Raw genomic sequence first — 23,985 nt, 5'->3', positions numbered from 1 at the left:
GATAAATCAAAATCAAAATTTGTTATATAATTTGAGAGCCTGATTACAAAAACAAAAGTCTCAACATTAAAAGCCACGTCCCAAACATACGATTATGATGTTATGTAGCCGATATGACAGACTTGCGCTGCACATTGAACTGTATTTCCTTTTTTGAAGTGATTCAGATCATATTTCAAGCAATTCAAACCCTTAATGTTGAACAGTGCACATCTGAAGCGTCTCAGCTGAAGGAAATAATCCATTATTTATCGGCTTTAAGATATCAGCCAAATTTTCTTATTGGGCCGATATCGATAACATTAAAAATTAACATACACTCACCTAAAGGATTATTAGGAACACCATACTAATACTGTGTTTGACCCCCTTTCGCCTTCAGAACTGCCTTAATTCTACGTGGCATTGATTCAACAAGGTGCTGAAAGCATTCTTTAGAAATGTTGGCCCATATTGATAGGATAGCATCTTGCAGTTGATGGAGATTTGTGGGATGCACATCCAGGGCACGAAGCTCCCGTTCCACCACATCCCAAAGATGCTCTATTGGGTTGAGATCTGGTGACTCAGGGTCCCCGCGGATCCTTAAAAAGTCTTAAAACGTCTTAAATAAAATATACGTTTTTTAAGGTCTTAAAATGTATTAAATTTCACTAATTTTTGAAGAGTGGCATTAAATTTAATCTGGGCGGCATTAAATTTCATCTGGCGGAGTTTCTCCTTTTGTCGGGAGAAACTACCGGTATTTTCCATTTCACCAGCGCACGTCCCTGTCTAAAGACAGTAAAAAGTAGCGTATGCCTATTGCACAGGCATCACACACCATTTAGGGGGCAGTACGTGTTTTCCGTAGGCCTGTCATAGAAATAGACGAAGAAGTGTAGTGGCAGACGCGAGCTAAGATAGGGAAGTGCAAATTTAATGATAACTGGCTCGATGATGAGAAATATAGCGGCTGGTTACAAAAAAACGACGGTATACGAAGTGCGGTGGGCTGCAAAGCCCTTGACGCGCATATGAAAGGGGGGAAGCACAAGCGCGACAGTCAGGCAACAACTGTCCCCATTCAGCTGTTTGCCTACATCGAGATTTTTAATCCAAAGAGTCAAGGATAGTCTATCTACATACGTGACTTTCACGTTTCCATGGTAATCAGTCACTCGTGCATCACGCCCAAATGCACGCAACTGCGCGGCCGCGCCGAATAATTTTCATAGAGGTCGCAATGAGTTCAAAACGGCAAAAAAACTCTTCACTCCTTATTCACGAAAAAGTCAAGCACTACAAGTAAGTTGTCATCTATAATTCATGTGGTATTCGAATTGTGTTGCACAATGCGGATAACTCAGCCTATTTCTCTTGTTGAATAATTAAGTTTTGTTGTAAATTTAAAATATTCACTAACTGTTTTTATTCATAATATCTTTTATTTTCACAGATATATTATCGAAGCCCTTAAAATTAGAATAAACATGGTGATTGTTAATGCTGAATTTGTATTTTCATGCATTAACAGCCACTATCTGCTTGTCCACTGTCTGCTTGTTTGTTGTCTACAAACTAAGTTCTCTTGAAAAAGCCTAACTAGAAAGTTTGAAGTAGTTTTAAAAGGTTTGCAATTGGAAAGTTTTAGTAAGACTCTGCTAGGCTATTAAGGAAATGTAATTTTGCCAAAATAACAACTTTATTTTAAGTAAATGTTATTTTTAAATCAGCTTAATTCAGTGTGATTTTACCATATTATCATGCTTAACACTGATCATTTGAATAATTGTAATGCAATGATCAGATGCAGATATCTAAATCAGAGAATATAACGTTAGGTTTGGGCGGTTGGCCGGTGGATTATTTATTTTTAACAGTGGATTCGAGTGACTCAAAGTGCACCAGATTAATGAATTTATCTTTAAAATGTACAAAATTTTCTTTTTATTAGCTTAGTTAGCTTTATTAACTAGTAAAATACATGATCAGGATTTTACCATAAGTATATAAAGTATAAGTATACTTTTTTTATAGCCTATAAAGTATACGGTATACTGAACATCTGCATTTCTTTCTTTCTGTTGTATTGCTTTAAAAATAAATAGCATTTTAAGCCAATTAAGGAAAAACCTGTCAACAAGTCTGAAAAAAGAATTGGTAGTTATTCTGTCCCCCTCACTTTTGAAATGATGGCTAGGCTACGGCCCTGAGGCTAACATTACAGCCGCGTTGGTGTCTTTGGGGCACCATTTTACATTCTCCCCAACTAATACACTGAAGGCTGAAATGCTGTGGGTTTTGCACACGGTTAGCCGACATCACTCCTATACATCCAACGAAGACATGAGCACTTCAGGGCAATGTTCCCTGAGGAATGTGCAAAAACTTTTAGTTGTGGCAGGGACAAAACCTCTTCTCTTACTCGATTTGGACTTGTTCAGTACATAAAAAGGGGACTTCTGTCAAGTGTGAATCAAGGCAGCTTCGTTGTCATGTTTGACGAAAGCATGAATTGGACCACCAAAGGCTATTAAGACTATTTGCACTGTTGCTCAAATACAAATGTGCTTTGTTAACCTGAACACCCTAGAGTGTCATTTTTATATATATTTTTTCCATGGTAATGGTCTTAATTTTTATTCTTGAAGGTCTTAAAAAGGTCTTAAAAGTCATTAAATTTGTTGATCAAAAATGTGCAGATACCAGACTGTGGGGGCCATTTTAGTACAGTGAACTCATTGTCATGTTCAAGAAACCAATTTGAAATGATTCGAGCTTTATGACATGATGCATTATCCTGCTGGAAGTAGCCATCAGAGGATGGGCACATGGTGGTCATAAAGGGATGGACATGGTCAGAAACAATGCTCAGGTAGGCCGTGGCATTTAAACGATGACCAATTGGCACTAAGGGGCCTAAAGTGTGCCAAGAAAACATCCCCCACACCATTACACCACCACCACCAGCCTGCACAGTGGTAACAAGGCATGATGGATCCATGTTCTCATTCTGTTTACGCCAAATTCTGACTCTACCATCTGAATGTCTCAACAGAAATCGAGACTCATCAGACCAGGCAACATTTTTCCAGTCTTCAACTGTCCAATTTTGGTGAGCTCGTGCAAATTGTAGCCTCTTTTTCCTATTTGTAGTGGAGATGAGTGGTACCCGGTGGGGTCTTTCTGCTGTTGTAGCCCATCCGCCTCAAGGTTGTGCGTGTTGTGGCTTCACAAATGCTTTGCTGCATACCTCGGTTGTAACGAGTGGTTATTTCAGTCAAAGTTGCTCTTCTATCAGCTTGAATCAGTCGGCCCATTCTCCTCTGACCTCTAGCATCAACAAGGCATTTTCTCCCTCAGGACTGCCGCATACTGGATGTTTTTCCCTTTTCACACCATTCTTTGTAAACCCTAGAAATGGTTGTGCGTGAAAATCCCAGTAACTGAGCAGATTGTGAAATACTCAGACCGGCCCGTCTGGCACCAACAACCATGCCACGCTCAAAATTGCTTAAATCACCTTTCTTTCCCATTCTGACATTCAGTTTGGAGTTCAGGAGATCGTCTTGACCAGGACCACACCCCTAAATGCATTGAAGCAACTGCCATGTGATTGGTTGATTAAATAATTGCATTAATGAGAAATTGAACAGGTGTTCCTAATAATTCTTTAGGTGAGTGTATATCGGCCGATACCGATACGGTGGCTGATATATTGTGCATCTCTAAACATAACATAAACTTCCATAGGTTTAGATAGAATCTCATAGAATCGCTGCGACCGCTTAGCAACAAGAGAGGATTCTGATTGGCTGTCAATGTTTTTATCGTTCATCAGCTGAAAAAAAAAAAGTCTGAATTTGATTCCAACGATTTAATTTCTCTGTGCCGTTATCATTATAGCTTATACCTTTATCGTTATAGTTACCATCCTTGGGATTGAATAGGTCTTTATTCCATGTAGTTTCATGTTTCTTAAACTGCTGCCCAAACTGGGGTAATGGGGTTTGTCAGAGCATGTCATTTGTTTGTCTGCACTAAGGCATGGCAAGCAAACCAGATCTGTTTTCTGCATAATTACCACTGTTTAACAAAAGCGAGGTGCTGAAAGGGCCTAGTCAGGTCTAAAAAACACACACACATACAAAAAAACAACAACGTAAAGGCTTTCAGATGAGGTAATGCTCTTTCCTAAGACGTTTAGAAAATATCTGTCTCTTCTCCAGGGTCACATGTCAGAGTTCATTATTCCTCAGTCTCAGACACTGAACAAACAGGCCTCAGCTTTCAGTCCGGGAGCCGTTTCCACCCGTGAACGTGTGTGTGCTGATGGGACCCGAGCGTGGTTTCTGTTCCCTGTCTTTAAGAGCTGTAGCTCCTGTACGAGTGGCTGCGGATGCTAACTACCCCCCCCCCCACTCGGCAGAAAGTAAAGTGCCGCTGCCCTCATATAACACATGCATTAAGTGAAGTGTAGCATGACAGAAAGTACACGGGGAAAAGTAGTTATAAGCCTTTTCCACTGCCGCCTTTAACGACTGGAGTTAATTAATGGAGCTATAATGTCTTCCACAGCACAGTCCATCCCAAACATACCTTGCTTTTAAAAAAATATATCCCTTAATTATGATGAGAAGTGATGTTGCCGATGACTGTAAGTGTGATTGTATAGAAATAAAGCAACCAGAAGTCATGCATTTTTAATAAGAGTTGTAACTTTGCAACAGATTCATGAGATCAGCTTTATGGAAAGGCAAACACTATCCAGAGACTCGGGCTGCACTAATACTTCTTTTTTTTAAATATGTATTGTGATATTAAAGAGCACCTAATACCCAATCACAACACACTGCTCCAGCCGACCAATCAGAGCACAGTGTGCTCTTCAGAAGGAGGGGCTTCATAGAGACAGGAAGTAAACAGAGCGTTACTGACAGACTGGGAAGAGAGGAGCCGCAACAATGGAGAATATGAGGAGAATAATCAACATTTAAGCAGGAAAACCTGTTCTAGTAGAGCCTGAAAACAACATCAAGGCTTTAAAAAAGGGCATAATAGGTCGCCTTTAAATAATGCAGGAATTTTCATCAGATAACTTGAATAGCTTTAGTTGAAAATAAATGATCATTCTAGAATGATTTTGTTGAGGAGTGAATCTGCATAGAAAATACAAATAATTTTATTCTGAAGACTTTTTGTTGAGTGTGAACTACTCTTTTAGGGTTGTTAACTTCACACTTGGTTATACTCTTTACTAGAACCAACTCAAAACTCTTTCGGTATTTGCAGAAAGTGAACAAAACAAGGTTCTGTGGAGGAAGTGTTGTTGATTTACTTTCATTCTGAATCAGCGATGTCACCGTCTAGTAAACAAAAGCTCCGAGACTCAAGAGGATTAAGGTATTAAACTCAGATTGCCCATGTTGTGCTCTTCCTAGATTATACAAAATATCCAAGTTCAAAGTCATATTACCCTTAGAGTCGCCATGTAATCAAAGTTAACCATTCTTATTTTTTTGAATATTGCAATATTTATTATAAACAATTTATCTGTGCAGATAATTACTTTATTTAAAATTGATGTTCCTGGTAATCTTGAATCAGAATAAGTTCCTCTTGCAGCATCTCTTCTCTTCTCTGATGACGAGGGCGGGGCTTTAACCTGTCACTCACATGAGATCAGCCAATAGCAAACCACAACCATCCAATCAGTTCCCTACAGACACAATCAAGCCCTGCCCACATTTGTTCTTGTTCCAGAAGTGTTCACGATAGGGAAGAATAGACGAGCACAACTTCCGTTTCATGCTGACTTCAAATAGCTAGTTATTGGGTCTCTTTCTTTGCAAATGTTTAAATCTTATTCATATGTGAGTCCAGATGGTCTTTGGGATGTGTCTTTGTGTCTTCTTCCTTCTTATAACTGGAAAATGGGGATTGTATTTTAAGAAGACTTGAAGTTAGTCTTTTCTTGGTGACTTTTTGTGTATTTTCTGAATTGGGGCTTTAGAAAGACAGATGGCATTTTGTTGAATTGTTTCTCCATAGTCAGTATTCTCTTGCACTATTGCCATCCTTTAGCCTAGAAATCTAGACGCACCCTAGCGGCAGCAAAATGTATTTTGCAGCCAGGGTAGTCTAGCAACTCTCCATTGACTTTCGAGCTGCAAAAACCTAAATTGGGTCAGGCCAATCACGTCGTGTATAGAGTAAGGCGGGGCGGGCTTAACATAATGACGACAGAGTTGCGACGGTTCCTTGAAAACAAAGAATGGCTGCTGGAGAACAGTCTTTCGAATCGGCTTTGGCCGCGACTCCGGAGGACTTGGAGTTAAGTTTTTCTTTGAGAAAAGAGCATAGAACGGCACTTAAGTCATTCTTAAAAAAAGGAAGATGTGTTCGTCGTTTTGCCGGCCAGATATGGCAAAAGTTGAATCTATCAACTAACGTCAGCTCCGCTGTTGGGAAAACGCTCTGGTTGGTTGAAGCGCTGTCCTATTGCGTGCAGAGGGAATCTGAAAGACAGGCGTTTATCCCGCCCCTCGGATTGAGCCGTGTCTATGGAGAGTTGCCAGACCCAACATCTTGATGTAGGTCTGGCTTACCAGGCTATCCATCCTTGTCATTTTTACACATTGTCCAAATAGACAATGGGTTTGCTATAAGAATTTGTATGACTCAATAACATCGTCCCAATGTGATGTAAAGGTAAAACACTGTAATGCTTGACAAACGGGCTCTGTGAATGTGATTGACATCGAGTGCACTCAGAACTGGAATGCATATTAGTCTTTATCTTTAATTGAATGTCTGGTTTTGTATGGTTAAAAGCATAAAATGCATTTTTAAACCCCCTTTTTTTGGACCAAGTATGTATGAGTAATGTTCACAGTTTCTCCATAACTTTCTAACTTACAAGCTGGCCGACTGCTGACCATACAAACCCTATTCTCGCACAGACGGACCATCTGCTCTTGATACGGACGCTATTTCACATAAACCGTGACCCTGCCGTCAACCCTCGTCCCGCACACATGAAAGCCATTGCGTTTGGGCTGTTTGTGTGAGTCCTCAGACTCTGGAAATGTGCTCATTTTAAAAGACACCAAAGTCTCCAAATCACAGTCTGTCTCTTCAGAGCTCAGAGGCCCTCAACTTCGGTCAACCGCGGAGCACTTTTTGAATGCCATACAATAATAGAAGTCATATTTAACACAACATCTGCACCACATCACGGCGAGAGTGCGACCTGGAAGAATTGCTCACTGGTAAAAATTTCATTTGTAAATGATCCGCTCACGTTGTGAACTGTTGTCACGATTAGTTACAGTCTCGTGCGACATCCGTTGAAGTTCTCAGAAACCAAAGTATTGAAAGCCTTTGGCCTGAAAGCAGCAGCGGGGGAACGACACTCTCCACGGCGTCGATCGGACGACCGCAGACCTCTGGGGTGCCAGGTATTATTATGTTGAGGAGCTTAGAGTTTCTTTATCACATTCCCCCGTGGCATTCGTGTTTTTAAGAAGCCGGTCAGATTAACGCAACACCATGGTAATGGAGGTATGCCAAGCCATGCAGTCAAGGGCAGTAAAAGCCTATTAGGTTTTCAAAGGAGCGGAAGGTGCTTTAGTGTTTCTGAATCGCTCTCAATCACGGTGATTACGACACTGTTGGGATTTTAATGAATGCTGGATTCAGATTCATGGTCTCGTGCATCAATCTTCAACAATGTCTCACTGTCATGTATAGGCTAGTTGCAGTTATGGAAGTAAAATAATGACACATGTTTTTGAAACAAAAAAGCTTGTTGAATTGCACTACTCGAAAAAATATGCATTGCATTAACCCTGCTTGCATTTTAATGCATTGTATTTTCAGGGCTTGCATTTTTATGGGCTGAAATTCAACATGGTTGTGTATTTAAGCTGTGAATATTTCAATTCAAAACATTTCACACACGTTTTCATTATAGAAATTCAATAATCCATATTCACCTTTCAGATTTCACTTCCAAAATGTTCATTTCCATATGCAGTCTTTGTTTGAAGACTTGAAGTACTCCAGATGCAAGGGCACATTTTTATTTTTTATTATTAGTAGTCATGCATACCATCTACCTGTTAGTTAGGCAAGTGATGCAGGGATGCGTGACATACCATATAGGATATTACATTGGATCAGATTGAGGATTGTGAGTTTGCATAAAAACAGTAGAGGTGGTGTGAGAAAAACACAGGCTGCATTTACATGCATATTAATAACTCAGTCTGAATAAAAAAGTAGCATGTAACCACACTAATCAGACTGATTTCATTAATTTTAGATGGTTTTGGTTGCATATCACATGACCTAAATGACATTCAGTTCTGAGGCAAAGAACTGGTCTCCCACACCATTACAGCGACGCTTAACTTTACACCCAGGTTTTATTGGGACAGCCCAGAACAAGGACATTTTTCTTCTACTTACCCCATTAATCACCACATTTTTTTGAAGAAAGCGAGGAAGGCAATCCCAGCTGTGTGTAGTAAATCTCCGGAGTTCTGGACAGAATGGGGATGGAAAATAAAGGAAAACTTCCTTTGATGGCTGAAACCCTTTCTGAACCCATGACTCTCACATGAGCCTGGTCAGTCCAACACTTTTGGGTCGGCAACCCAATTAAAACATAAGAACAATACGTTTGCCTGTGTGGGTTTTTTTTCATCTGTCCATTGAGGTTTTTTCATGAGTTGCTTTGTTTCAGACAATTGAATGTGACTGAATGTTGCACGCTTTCACAAAGAACGCATGAAGTCGTCTTCTGTCCATTTCTACATTCCTGCATGGATTCATGTTTGCAATCAGATCATGCATCCAAGATGCCTTTAGCAGATGAGCTAGTTCCTCCTGATCTCTCTTTCAGCAGATGTTCTGCTGATCTTGCACTTCTCCAGTGTCGGTCACAGTGAAGAGCGTGCAGGAATGCATGTGGAATGTCTGTCCTAGGCAAACATCAAGGGCCCTATCCTAAAGAGCAAGTGTGTTTTGCTAGTTTCAGCCTGACGCAGTTTTCATTTTCACGTTCTGCGCCACGTTGTTGAATTAGCAAATGCATTTGCGCCCATCTGTGGCCAATGAACTGCTGGTCTGCGAATGAGTGTGTGTGTTCAGGCGCATTGTTGGAGCGTTGATATTTTGAGGAACTGAAATAAACTGAGCCGTTGACCGACTGAACCCTGGTCTAAAGTCAATGGTGCATTTTATTTAAAGAGTGCATTAGTAATGTGCGCCTATAGCCGGGTCCACAACGAGCGTAACAGTCTGCTTATCTCACACACACACACACACACACACACACACACACACACACACACACACACACACACACACACACACACACACACCTGCTATTACACATACAGCAGCACACAATAATGCCAAATATTACAATGTAAAAGATTATTATTGTGTACATAAAGATATGGTGGAATCCGACTTGTCCCGTAGATGCTCTGCTTGTGCTTTAACCTCGTACACACACACACACACACACACACACACAGCTTTAACCTCGAGCACGAGCAGATCCGTTTCCTCACTAGAGAAGTGTTCAGTTTTTTCCGCTTGCAAATTCCTACATGTAAATGGCGAATCCGCCATGGCGCGAGCGCAACTGGCTTTTAAAGGGAATGAAAGACAAGACTCTGGTTGCTTTATTGCACATTACTGCCAAAACACACCTATTACTCATTAAGAGAATAGAGACAAAACACACCCATTACTCATTAAGAGAATAGAGACGACCGTTTAAGACCATGCGCCGGGAGAGCTGACCATTTTTCCCGTCGTTAAACTAGCAAACGTAGATTCGGACGCGCCACAAGTGACCCTTGCGCCGTGCGCTTTAGACCATGTGCTGAGATCCTTAAGATTTGTGCCCCATATAGTTTTAACCTCAAGACACTTGAAAACAAGCCGTTTTCACAGACGCCCACATGCATCTCTTACGAGGCACATCATCATTCTTGCCCTGAGAGACGAGCGATTCTGAATAGCCCTGTGCATTGCCTGGATCATCAGCGTGGGTGGGTGTATGTGGTCCGGGAGCAGATGGACTGAGAAGGCCAGTTCAGGACATCACGGTGTGATTCGGGACATTTAACATGCATTTCCTCCACAGTTCAGCCGTGCTAAACCTTCCCCGGTGCTTCTCTGCGCCGTGTTCCTAAACGGAGCGCCAAGCCGCGTGTCTGACCAGCGTTTCACAGAGGCTTTGTTTACTATACTTCTGAGACTTCACTTGCTGCGTTTTAAATCAATCCTGAATCTGGTTTAAGGATTTGTCTAGTGGCTTTTTTTCATCATTCATCTTCCAGTTTATGTATTTGTCAAATATGACATTTAGATTATCGTAATTTAAAGGCACACTATGCAAGATTTGTACCTTATTGTAACAGCTTCAAAATCATTTTGATGGTAAACGAATTCGTAGTGGGGTGAATCATCCCGATAGCGGGGGGGGGGGGGGGAGTTTGCGAGGTGGAGCCCTGCCAAATCTCGCGAGAATCACGACTTGCTTTACGGCACGACGTCACATACATCAACAACATATGAAGAGCCTCTATGGTAGACACTAGCACGCATTTCAGACGTGAATCATGGCAGAGACGGCGAAGAAAGCGCGGTCGGAAGAGTGCAGAGACGGCTCTGCGTGAGTGGTGTTTACGACAGTACTCCACAGCGACTCTAGGGGGCGCTGTTTGACAAAAACAGAAACTGCATAGTGTGCCTTTAAGTAAATAGAATTTAGGAATTTGGAATTTAAATATTTATTCAAATTGTAAATAAATATTTATTTATTGTAAATAAATTATTATGAATCAGGGTTTGAATTTCGGCGCAGGATTCCAGGTGTTGCACATAACTTTGTGTTGCCTAATCGGGCCAGTGTTGCATCGCTAAGAAAGTTTATCATATGCACGACTTGTCAGTTTAAACAAGTGATTTGAAAGCATTCAGTAGTACTTGTGTGCGCTCTGAGAAACTGTTGTCTATGCACAGCACTCATACCCAGACACACACATAAAGCCGCCTCTCAAACAGCTCGTGACTACCAAACTTGAGTGCTTTTTCACGTATTATTGCGCGGAAACGGTCATAAATGTACAAAATTGTCAAAATACCCGTCTTGGCAAGTACTCACATAAACCCATTTGGTGATGTCTTGACGTGAATGTAAACCTTTGAGGAAAAACCATGTGTGTATCAGTATATGAATCCATGCATTAGCTCTTAAAGTGACAGCAGCCTAATATACCTGCTTATGTCTGTGCCATTAATGCTAAACAACAAAAGATAGCGAGAAGAATTATTCTGTAATTCATTTAAACAATGAAACATGAAATGTTTCCAATTCCTGTACCTGAATACTGTTAGACCGAACTGAAAACCTTAAAGCAATCTGTATTTCATTCATATTTTTATTTTATTGTATGTATTTGTGCTTCTGCTTGTAAACTGTAAAAAAGACAGTTGTGTGTGATTGTGTACCTCGTTACCATTGCTTCGTATCGTTACCGTTTCGTCCAGTCTAGAGTGTCGTACCAGAGAGATTGTGTGTGATTTATTTGAGATTTGGATTCTGATTTTGCTACTTGTGTAAATACCCTGGTATATAGTTTTTGCCAAATTAAGGGATGTAGGTTTAGGGAAGTAGGCCAGTTTAAATTGTATTTTGTTTTCTTTATTTTTGTTTTAGAAAATGTAGAGATTGACTCTGACTCTAAACCCTTGTTGAAGAAAATAAAACTGTTATTATTTGCTATTTCTCTGGTAGTGAGATCCTTCCTTCTCCTGTTGACTGACTCCTAGAGGTCGAAACACTATGGAAACGAACCAGGAACAAAGGAAACAAGGCAAACATTGGAAGTAAAACACTGGAACAATGGGAACCGAAAACACATTTCAATCCTCAAAAAAAAACATAAGATTATTATTAACGATATTTGTCAAATTATATTTGCTATTATTGTAGTAGTAGTAGTAGTAATAATTTCAATCGCCTCATCATCATCATCATTATTATAAGTAGTATTAAATTTGACATTCTGGTCTCACTGCACAATGCTGGATTGTTCAAAGAAAAACAGATTTTTGTAATTGAGTGCAAATTATCACTCATGTCTTCCCCTGACTAACGAAATTAGATCAAACATCAATTAAATCACTTCTTCGTCTGGCTTTTGACTGTTATATTTGTATAGTTTGTCACGTCGACTTCTGGCTGGACCAATAGCGAGGGATTTAGGGCCTGTTTGTCCACATGATGAGGGATGGGTGTTGGGCTGGTATGAATATTTCTGGAAACCTCTACAGAAATAACACACAGTGCTGTACGTTCTCCGCGAGAACAGACTCTGCCAGTGTGGCGCGGATCTCCCCGAGCTGTAGGGAACGTGGTCGTTAGGGTGTCGTCTCAGACTCGACATGTTCCCTCGTCTGTCGGCGTGTTATTCTCCTCTTCCTCATCGTCTGCCTCTGCATCTTCAGGTTCAGTGCTGAAAGTGGGACACAGAGGGACAGTTCGGGCTTTGGGGTGATTTCATCCCGCAAATATGCCGGGAGACAAAGGCATGTTGAGCCGTGGTGATAACAAGTGTGCCATCTTTAGATATACACCCCCCTCCCCTGCCGAACCCTTTCACTGCCCGCAAACCCTCCAGCTCCGGCCTTTCACTGAATCAAATGAAAAGAGGCCCTGAACAAAGTTGTTTTGTGTGTGTATGTGACCGTTTAATGGGATGCATGGAAATGTGAGCTCTACTAGTATGTCAGATTGCTGGTGTAAAAGCATCTTGCGTTCAGCTTCTCATTTTTTTTTTTTTTTTACAAATTGGGAAACAATCTGATTCACACAGTGAACCGTCACAGTATTCACATCACAATATTCCTCATTATAATAATTAATACGCAGAATAAAGGGGCGGGGCCTGGTTGAGTTAGTTAGTAGTGTGTTAAACTGGCGATTAGGAAAGAGTGGGACATTTCCCAAACACACTCAAAGCGCTCGACCAATCACAACACACTGCTCCAGCCGACCAATCAGAGCACAGTGTGCTTTTCAGAAGGAGGGGCTTCATAGAGACAGGAAGTGAACAGAGCGTTACTGACAGACTGGGAAGAGAGGAGCTGCAACAATGACAAATATGGAGAAAATAATGTGTTTTTAAGCATTAAAACCTGTTCTTTGAAACTTGACTTTAGTCCCCTTTAATAGTTTTAGGACCGATAATTACCCTGGTCCAAAGTGTGGCTACACTATGAGATCTTCTAACTGCTAACAGACATTCTTCCCCTTGTTTTCTCTCCCTCTCAGAGGCAAGTTTGCTGTGGTGAGGAAATGTGTGGAGAAAAGCACAGGTAAAGAGTTCGCAGCGAAGTACATGAGGAAGAGGAGGAAGGGCCAAGACTGCAGAACCGAGATCATCCACGAGATCGCCGTCCTCGAGCTGGCGGGAGCCTGTCCTCGCGTCGTCAATCTGCATGAGGTCTACGAGATGGCCAGCGAGATGGTGCTCGTTCTGGAATAGTGAGTGTCACGCGTTCAGTCTTGAGGTCCTTGCACACGGAGTCCGAAACTTGCGTGTTCGTTTTTCCGATTTCGTCATTCGGTGGCTCTGAATTGTCAAAACACGGAAAACACTGCGAGAAACGCAGAAAATCGTGAGGTCGTATTTATTTTTTATTGTGCATTTCGGACAAACATCTTGGTGTGCGAGGACCTTTAGTTTAAAACACGTTCATTTTACACACTATCACTAAAGGCTGGGTTGAAAATATAGAGGACACACTTTTAATCAATCTTCATTTTAACAAACCAATATTGATTCTTAAATCACAAGATTGATCTTTTAGTCTATGCGGTTTTCATTTGATGCATGAATAAAATTAGTTTTAGAGCATCTCTTATCCAATAATAATTTTGTAATTACTTCTGATAAAAAACGTAGTCTCAGGATTTGTGCAATTTAAAAGTTTGTGTACTACTCGTTTTTTATTTGAGTGTTTATTATTGTATCTTAATATGAATAGCAATTGCATTTAATTGTTTAGGCTCTGTTGTTAATTTTAACTTTTAATATTATAGTAATGTACCAAGTGAGAGGGTTTTCCTGTAAGTTTACATAATTTAGAGATTTTTTTTCATAAGAAAAACTGACATTTTGATTTGATTTAGAGATTTAATCTACAGTGCATGTAAATTAAATCTTGAAGTCATGTGTCAGTGCACTCTACATTTCACAAACATTTAGTTTGTCAGTATTAATATAGACTCTCTCTCTCTTGTTATTCCAAACCTTCTTCTACTGAATGCGAAAGATGATGCAGAATATCCGAGCTGCTCTTTTACATCCAACAGATTTGTAGCTCTCAAATATCTTGTGCACTTGTATATTCAAACATGGGAGTCATGTTTAAAACATAAGAATCTCTAATTTAGTCTCTACATTATAGTGATTTTGCAGGCTTGTGCTGTAACAGCATCACGACAGGCTGTTAAATATTGAGGTGAAATCCCATCCTATCCAATTAAGGAAGTGGCGAGCGACGGAGGATCAGTGGTGGTAAATGAGCGGTAGATTGAAATAAGAGATGGACCGGGAGTACATGGAGAGAAAACAAGAGCGAGTGAAAAGCAAAGAGCACTAATCCACCCATAAACCCTCCAAAGCGTTACTGAGCATGCCTCAGTGAGCAGTTGCTATTCCAGCAACGTTCAGCATCCACACACACACACACACACACTGGTAATGTATGCATGTGCACTGGAATATTGGGTTTCCCTTGAAGCCAAATGCTGACATTGACATTGAACTTTGGACAAAGCATTTCCAGGCCCTGCTGGTGCTCATCATCTTTACTGTACAGCTGCTGTAGTCCTTCACCCACTTTACTGTACTCGAGGGGGAGATCGCTCAATATCTGTGTGTGTGCTCCAATTTTTCATCCTGTTGGTGGTCATATGAAGCAAATTTGATCTATAAAGGTCACGTTGATGGTTTATTTCATGTGGCGTGAAGTGGGTCACACATTTCTGGCTTCCACTCAAACATATCCTCTCTCGTCAGACCCAGACAATGAGCACAGATGGGATTTAACTCAGTGTCTGTGGACATTTTGATCTGGAGTTTGATGTTTAATAAAATTTGGACTCTATTTCATTATAGCTCTGCACTGGTGTCTTTCAAAAGATCAGGCCGCGACTGATTCTAGCATATATTGTGAATGTGAGTTGAATCCCGACAACATGTAAGCATTTGCACTTTGGCATGGGAATATAATGCTAATCCTCGGACATGAAGTGCGTGGCTGATCGGCAGTGAGCGACGGTTTGGTGCTGTGCATCTGCCTCTGTCCTGGTTGACCCGGTTCCCAGTGTCCGGTGAATGGGCTGACCCTTGCCGTGGGGAGAGGGGTCAGCGCAGGAATTTTAATCTGCCCCTCCAAACACACAGAGCCCATAGAGTCTCCCAGACATGGAAACCAAGAGACTCCTCCGTTTATGAAGAAGCGTGTCATATTAGAAATTTCTCTTTACACTTAATCAGAATTATTGCACAAATCAAGAGAACATCAACTTGCATGGTGTATTTGACCTCGTCTAGATTCCTGATGGATTATATTTATCATAAAAATTAACACTTTTTTACATGAAATGAAAACTTTACAAGAAGCTTCTCCTAAAAGCTAAACCAGTGAAATTCCTAATATTAACTCCAATTCCCCAAATTAATTGGAGAATTCTATTAATTCTTTTAACAATGTGTTAAAGCAAGCACACACCTTTTGGAAGTGCAAGTTAGGGAAATCGCTGGTGTTTCTGACGTCACAAACTACCTTGTAACCAATCAGATCAACGTGTGATCGTCGACCAGTCGATCTCTGAGCTGAGTGAGTGAGCGGAGGCGGGGCTCATTTGCATATTCATAGAACCGCGCATACTAAATGAGGCGAGGGTGTCGAGTTACAAGATATTTTAAGGCATGAAGAATTTTTTTTTTTTTTTCAAGGAAAAAACTTTTAAATATGTCATTTTGGTGATCAAAGATGAGTTTTAAGGGATACAATTAATGACCACAGGGGGACTTTAAGAGAAAAGAGTTTGGGATTTGGGAAAACTTGGTAGTAATGCAAGGTAGTGGAAATATCAAATGAAAATTAAACATTTTATCACAGATGATTATTCTTAATTAATCAAGAGAAGCAGAAATCCCATGATGAGGAAGAGCTGATGATTTTGCAGCACGCCTGACCATATTGACGTGTTCGTTGGAGAACACCGATCCCATTTTCTCCCATGACTCCCTGCAGACCGACATCACCGGCTCTGCTGTGTCGATGGGCTGGCCTGGAGGAGATCTCACTCGACAGTGAAGGGCATGTAGTTCAGATCTCTCCTCGTCGCCCACACGGCCTCCTTCACGAGCAGCTGGATCCGAGCATGGGGGATTTCCACATGCATCTGACAAACAGCATTGTTAAAAATCTGTTGGTTTTTTATACCACTTTTGCCAACATTGTTCAGAATTCATTGCATCTATGACTACTTTCATGCATTTAGAAAGCAAGACTGATGTTATTAGTGTAACTTGCGAAAGTGGTGCTTGCCATTGCACACATTTCCTAAATCTAAACCCTAAAGTACACTTTAGTTTCCATGCAAACGCTTATGCTTAACGCTTAGTCTATCAACATACTCAATTTGGAAGTGCACAAACACAGGTGGTCAACACATGCAATTAAACTTTCATCCTTGTCCAGTATCTGCTCTCTCCAAACGTTATGACCCATAAAAAAGGGTCAGTCAGTGTTGCCAAACTAATCAGTGCAAAAATATTCAAGGCACATACGTGACCTGAGCATATAAATGATGCACGGATAGAAAACCTTGCTGCACGTGCACAGTATGCTGATGATAATACTTGTGTTCATGGTGTCACATGTCCTTTTTTTTGTATGGTTACAACCCTAGCAAATTTCAGTAGTCGATACAAACCCATCCTATTAACAGCAAGGCTCAATACAGTTTGTGATGCACGCTAGGTCACACACACTGCAAAGCCTAGATTAGTCAAATTGCTTCCAAATAGATGTAAGTAACTGGAGCAGTGCATGTAGAGCGAACATAACTGTGTCGGACTGCCAGGTCGACTCCGACCGCATATACATGTGTCTGCCTTTGATTGGCTGTGTAGAGACGCAACCCGAGTGTCCAGCCATTGCAAATTACAAGGTAGGGTTGCCAGAATGGGAAAGATCATTACTGGTTTTAATCATCAAGCATTGATGAACTATAATAACCACGGCCTGTTTTAGACGACAGTTGTCATCCTGATTGCCTTCATATGTTGCAGTAAATCTGCTTTGACCACATCTTACCAAGACCCCGGGGGGTCGGGGGGGTCGTTAGGCAGATAATAGATTACAACGGCAGATTAGCATCCTAAGACAAGCTGCTGGTCAAGCAGATGCTCAACTTTGACCCCAATAACCAGGATAAGCATTTTTATTCCCAGATGAATTCACAGGAGGTCTATAAACCTGTCCGGACAGGCCATGTCAGGTCATCTCGAGTGAGACCAAATGGATACAGACTTTGTATTAACAAGCCAGTAACGCTGCATTGTAGAGATAGTTGTGTTGCCTTGGAAGGATTATATTCTTTTTGGTTCCGGCATTAGTATTTAATCTCTCTTAAATTGTTCCCTAATTGCTAACACACTTCCCTCGTCCTAAACCTCCAGTCTCATTCCTGAGCCCGTATTAGGGGTAAAGACCCGGAGATGCTCAAGGTCAAGTTCTGTTTCGTTCTTGGGGGCAGAAAGAAGTTTGAAATTAGAATTACAACGTCAGATTCTACTATAAAGCGGCTCTCCGGTGTGATCCTGTGTTTACTCGCGTCTGACCTCGACGAACTGAACCGGAGAAGATTGACATCATCAGCATGGACACGTTATAGTTCAAAGGGGACTTCTAAATGGCCACCATGGTCACCACCCATCTTGAGGAGTTTGCCCCCTCACATATACGAATGTGCCACAAACAGGACTTTAATATCACCAACCATTCCCATGTTATTACGGTGTATCCATAGAAATGGCCCACCCTGTAGTTCAAAGGTGTTTACCAACCGGGGCAAACTTTTCTTTAAAGTTCACTTTCAAACTTTGTTTTTGCCTGATTTTGTTCGTCACACCAGTCCATTCTTCAATTACGCTGGAAGTAAATCAGGGCCTGAAGTTCGCAAGATTTGAAAAGCAGCAAAAGCAGAAGCTTATCTGAGTAAAGTGCCTGAAATTAGCCCTTTTGTCCCCCGACTATCCGCCATGATAAGCGTACTCTTTCAGTCGTGGGGAAGTAGAGCGTAATGCATTTCCCTCTTTCATCAGCAAGTGAAATCCAGAAAGAGCCAGTTGTAATCAACAGATTTTTCCTTTCTCTCCGTCTTCCCCCGGGCGAGGGATATTTCGGGGCACTGGGACAGTTTAAAGGAGGCGATGTGGTTTTGTAAGGGGGTCTGGCTGGAGAGATAGAGGGTTTATTCATTCATGTGTTTAGGCGAGTCCGGGGATCCCGGGAGCTCGATGCGGCTCGGCTCAGGAACGTGGCCTCGTTGAGCGAGAGCTCCAGCTGGGAGTTCATTATGTCAATGCTTTCGGCTCCGGCACGTGAACAGCCGGACCGTGGCCATGAGCCCAGAGAGAGGGAGACAGGGGTCGAGCGAGCGGAGAGAGAGAGAGAGGGACGGATAACTACTCTATGGATTTAATCTCCAGAGCGAGGGTTGGGAAGACCTGCCGACAGTGCTGGTTTAAGCAATCACTCATTCGCCAATGAGTGCATATCAGCCCTGCACCTGCTGCAACTTATCTTATCTTTGGCATTCATTTTGGATTCTTACTTTTTTCCCTAAGGAGCTCAACTCTTCCAAAATTTGAAAAATTTAGGAGCGCATAAAGAACTTCATTTTGGAGTCTTACTTTTTTGAAAACCTCTACTCCTAAAAATGTAGGAGTGCATAAAGAACTTGTGTGTGCACAATGAAAATATATCAGATCTTTTGGGATACAAGGAGAAACAAGGAAATTGTTTACTTTTTATTTACAAAAAAAAAAAAAAATCATAGGTTTTTAATTGGGGTGGGAATCTTTTGGTAACTCACGATTCGATTGAAATTGATTCATGAGGTCAAAATTCGATTCAAAATCAATTCTCGATTTTGAATCAAAATTCGATTCGATATGTGCATAGATTTGATTGTAGTTTACTGTTTTGTGTTACTTTTCTTATTTGACTACGGTAGGCAGGCAATTTAATTAAATTTTTTATGTTAAAATTAGGAACAAAGAATCAAATTTCAAACAATAGGACAAATACAATAGACAAAACATACAAATTAATTAAACTTAAATTGTATCTATTGAGTCCCTGTTCATGGCTTATTGTGATTAATGTCAATAACTGTAAGTAACTTTTAGTAGAGCTGGGTAAAAAATATTGATTTCTCAATTTTAATCGATTCTCATTTTTACGAACCGATACCGATTCTTAAATCCCAAGAATCGATTAGTCATCCTGTTTTCAGCTGATGAATGAATGTAACATTGTAGCGCGCATCCCATCCAATAAATCATAATAATCTTTGTGCTTTTGTTACTATTGATATGAAACAAAGTCTCAGATTTCAAATTACGTCCATTTTCTTACGAAATTGAAAAACATAAATAGCGTTTTGTCGCTGTGGCGTGAGATCGCTCTGGCTCAGCTCTAGAGAAGCACATGATCTTCCGCATTAATAACACCAGTTACAGCGCGAGATAAACATGAATGAGCATCTGAAAGTGTGTTAAAAGGTAGAGTACAACTTATCGAAGTCCGTATCATGTGACATGGAGTCGCTCAATCAGTGTTTCAACCGTGGAAAGACGTCAGTAAATCAGCTTGTAAACAATGTCATGTAACGTCACATTTACCTCAGAAAAACCATATCCAGTGACCATAAACTCGTTAGTCAGCGAGAAAAATTAACTCTAGCGAGGAGCATTTTGCTAAATATATGCACCATATTACATATTCATTATAATTTTTAATGTTCTTAAATTTTGAATGCATGTTTGAATAAATCTGACAAGTTTTTATGACAGCCACCTATTAAATGTTTATATTTCATATAATTTTATTATTATAAAAATAAATAAAAGTGTAATTTAAGTGTTTGTATACAAATCAGTTAATTTTTACCTTCAGTATTATAGTAGGCTAATGAAGCCTATAGGCTACAACTGACTCCCATAGTTCACAGCATTAGTGAAGAGATGTGTTTTCCTTGAGAAAATGTGCCATGTATTGTACCAGATATCCAAAATAATCAATATTGAATCGAAATCGAATCGAATTGCAAGCTTGTGAATCGAAATCGAATCGAATTGTGAAATTTTTGTCAATACCCAGCTCTAACTTTTAGTACTGCAAAGTTAAAGAAGTGCAACACTTTAGAAAATCGATTTTTGAAATCTGTGAATCGATGCAAATCGGTAGAAGATATAATCGTAAGATAAGATATAATTCATATATTAATCGTTTTTTTTTCCCGCACCCCCAGTTTTTAAATATTTGTGTTTCAAATTGTATTTATCATAATAAGTTATGTGTTATTATAAATGTTGCCAGATACAGTTTTTGTGGCCAACAATAACTTGAAAATTTTTTGTAAAATGCAGGTGTAACGATGTTCAAGTTCAGGGAAGGACGAGACGGGAACTGGCGAACGGTAAACGTAACTTTGATCACAAAATAAACAAACTAAATGAAAACAAAACACCAACATAGTCTCATCACTCTTATCCTTCCAGAGTTCCTCCGTGGGACTCGAGACCGGAGGGGTTATTAACAAATAACTCCGTTCCCAAGGCTCTCGGCCCCGCCCTGCTCGCCTCAGTGGGACTCTTAACTATAAACAAGCCTGACATACATTGAGACTCTTATTTTGAAATATCTTTACAACTCCCAGCTTCTCATTCAAACATTGGGGAGATAAAATATGCACACTAAAACCACCTAAAATAGTACAAACTGTAAAACTGTTATCGTTCATCAACAGTACATCATAAGCAATATATTGGCATTAGTGCGCAGTATTCACTGATTGTGAACTGATCTGAAACCGTGAGCCTCTAGAACAAGCAAAAGTTTTTACGTGAACAAGATTAATTGAAGTTTAATCACATTAGGCCATAATCCGATTCCTGTTTTCCAGCCCCAAAATTAAGACCTCGTAAAATGACAATGAAGACTTGTGTTTTATAATTTAAGATCATTAAGATACTTCGGTACCCCTTTACAATAAGGTTCATTAGTTAACATTAGTTAATGCACTCTGAACTAACATGAACAAACAATGAACGGCTGTATTTTTATTAACTAACATTAACAAAGATTTACAAATACAGTAACAAATGTATTGCTCATGGTTAGTTCATGTTAGTTCACAGTGCATTAACTAATGTTAACAAGATTTTAATAAAGTGTTAGTAAATGTTGACATTAACATTAACAAAGATTAATACATACTGTATAAGTGCAGTTCATTATCAGTTCATGTTAACTAATGTAGTTATGGTAAAGTGTAACCTATACTTCTGACTGAATTCAGGACTTTTTAAAGATTGCAGAGACTTTTTTTGCACACTTTCCTAAACATTTTACAGTTCAAACACATCGATTTTTAGTGGGAAATGCGAGTGCTGTTCAGCCCTGGATGGGTCAAGAAGTCGGCGCTGGCTCTATTGGCCAGTGGAAATAGCAAACCTTGTGTGTGTGTGTGTGTGTGTGTGTGTGTGTGTGTGTGTGTGTGTGGAAATGAGCAGGAAATCAATGACGAATTGATTCTGTGATTCCACTGGCATTGATTCGTGAACATGTAGGATTATAGATGCTATATCATCTCATGTAACTTGAAAGGTCTGGAGGTTGTACTGTGTTTTACAGTGCTGGCACTACAGCTCAGTGAGTTTGGTTGGTGTGAATGGTGGTGTGGACACAAATAAGTGCAATTCTGTACATGCTGAACATGACTATTAAATTAAAGCTGGTGTGTTTCCTCTCGAGTCCATGCCAGTGATAAACAGCTGCCGCTCGGACTCACTGAGGCATTCACTTTAATAAAGCAAGCATACTGTGATTCTGAGTCATTAATACAGTGTGAAAGAGCCTTAAAGTCCCCCTGTGGTAAAAATCCAGCTTTTAATGTTGTTTATGTGTCTATGTGGTGTTTTTAACATTCTTTAAGACAAACCATGTGTAAATTCATAAGTCGACACCATTGCTGAGTTTTTCCTCCTTAAAACTGCAGTGAACCAAAGACAGTCTCAAAAACACGCTTTGAAATCGCTGGTGTTTCTGACGTCACAAACGACCTTGTAACCAATCAGATCAACGTGTGATCGTCAACCAGTGGATCTCTGAGCTGAGTGAGTGAGTGGAGGCGGGGCTCATTTGCATATTCATTGAACCGCGCATACTAAATAAGGCAAGGGTGTCGAGTTACATTCAAGATATTTTAAGACATTTCCAATGAAAAAAACAATTAAATATGTCATTTTGGTGATCAAAGATGATTTTTAAGGGATACAATTATTGACTACAGTGAGACTTTAAATCTGGTTAGGGTGAGTTTTGCTTTCCCACGGCCGATGTAAGGGACACTCAAATCATCAGTTGGAGAATTGCATTAAATTCCAATATGAATAATTATATAGATTGAATTTCTACAGTGTTTCTGTAGAAATACCGTTTAATATATTTTGATGTGGTAACGTCAGTTTTATATATGCACATTTTGTTTTATATGCACAAGTCATTTTAGTATCATACCATTATATAAACTATTACAGTTTTAATAAAAAAAATTCATTTTCATAAGACTTTTATTCCAGTTTTAGGGTATTATTTTAGTATTATGTTAAACTAAATGAAAATGAGATGTAGCTGAAAAAAAAAGTTTATTTTTTAATATTTTCTATTTTTTTTTTCAGTTAATATTCATTTTATTTCAAGTAACACACACACACACACACACACACACATATATATATATATATATATATATATATATATATATATATATATATATATATATATATATATATATTAGTTAACTATGATAACCCTATATTGCACAGACTGGTAGAAATCCTCCAACAGCACACGCTGAAGCTGTTGGTAGTCAAGTGTACAGTCTGCTGTTTGTATCTGTTGTTCTCACACATTCAGCTGTTTCCTCCTACACACTGGGAAACTGCAGCGACTGCTGCTCCCATCATGAGATAATCTGAGCCCAAATGGAGACTGATGCCTTGCCAAAAAGAATGTAGTGGGAGCGTCGAGTCCTTGAGGTGTGTGTGTGAAACCAGCGATGGGTCACACACACACACACACACACCCTGGAGCTGCTGAGCTCTTCTGTTCTGGCCCTTTTCCCCACATCTAAACGTTCATTTTGACCACATGTGGTGTGTGTCTGCGTTGATGCTGCCGATGTTGCTCTTACTATCTTTTACATCCATATTTTTTATTTATTTTTTAGTATTATTATTATTTAAAGGAGACATATCATGCTTTTAAATCGTTCCTTTTTACATATAAATCATACATTTGTAGTCTATATAAAGCGGAACTGCAATGCTTGGGTCTGAATTCCTCATTATTATAGCTCCACAGGCCCCTTTTCTACCCCTTTTCTGATGTGCGTCTGAGAGCAACTCGTTTTGGTGCGGTCTCTTTAAATACAATTGAGACACTTCATACCCCGCCCCCTCTCCAGGATGCAGAGGTTCAACTCCACCCCGTTCGGCCATTTTTGTAGTTTGACAGCAGAGATACGATTATCTAGCGGCACAGAAACTTTTTATTCACACGTTATTAACAAAATGTCAACAACGGAAGACTTGTCCAGCCAGC

At 40.0% G+C, this 23,985-nt stretch overlaps 1 protein-coding gene across 1 annotated transcript in view; it reads left to right on the top strand.

Annotated features, from left to right (window-relative positions):
* The window catches only part of stk17a (serine/threonine kinase 17a), a 53,714-nt gene that overhangs the window by 9,706 nt on the left and 20,023 nt on the right, over window positions 1-23,985 (top strand). The window contains exon 2 of the mRNA XM_079863177.1: window positions 13,343-13,555. Coding sequence (XP_079719303.1) covers window positions 13,343-13,555 — 213 coding nt within the window. The remainder of the gene's footprint in view (window positions 1-13,342; window positions 13,556-23,985) is intronic.

This window comes from Squalius cephalus (genome assembly GCF_949319135.1).
Source record: "Squalius cephalus genome assembly, chromosome: 25".
Classification (NCBI taxonomy): domain Eukaryota; kingdom Metazoa; phylum Chordata; class Actinopteri; order Cypriniformes; family Leuciscidae; genus Squalius; species Squalius cephalus.
This window is presented reverse-complemented; position numbering and strand designations above follow the sequence as displayed.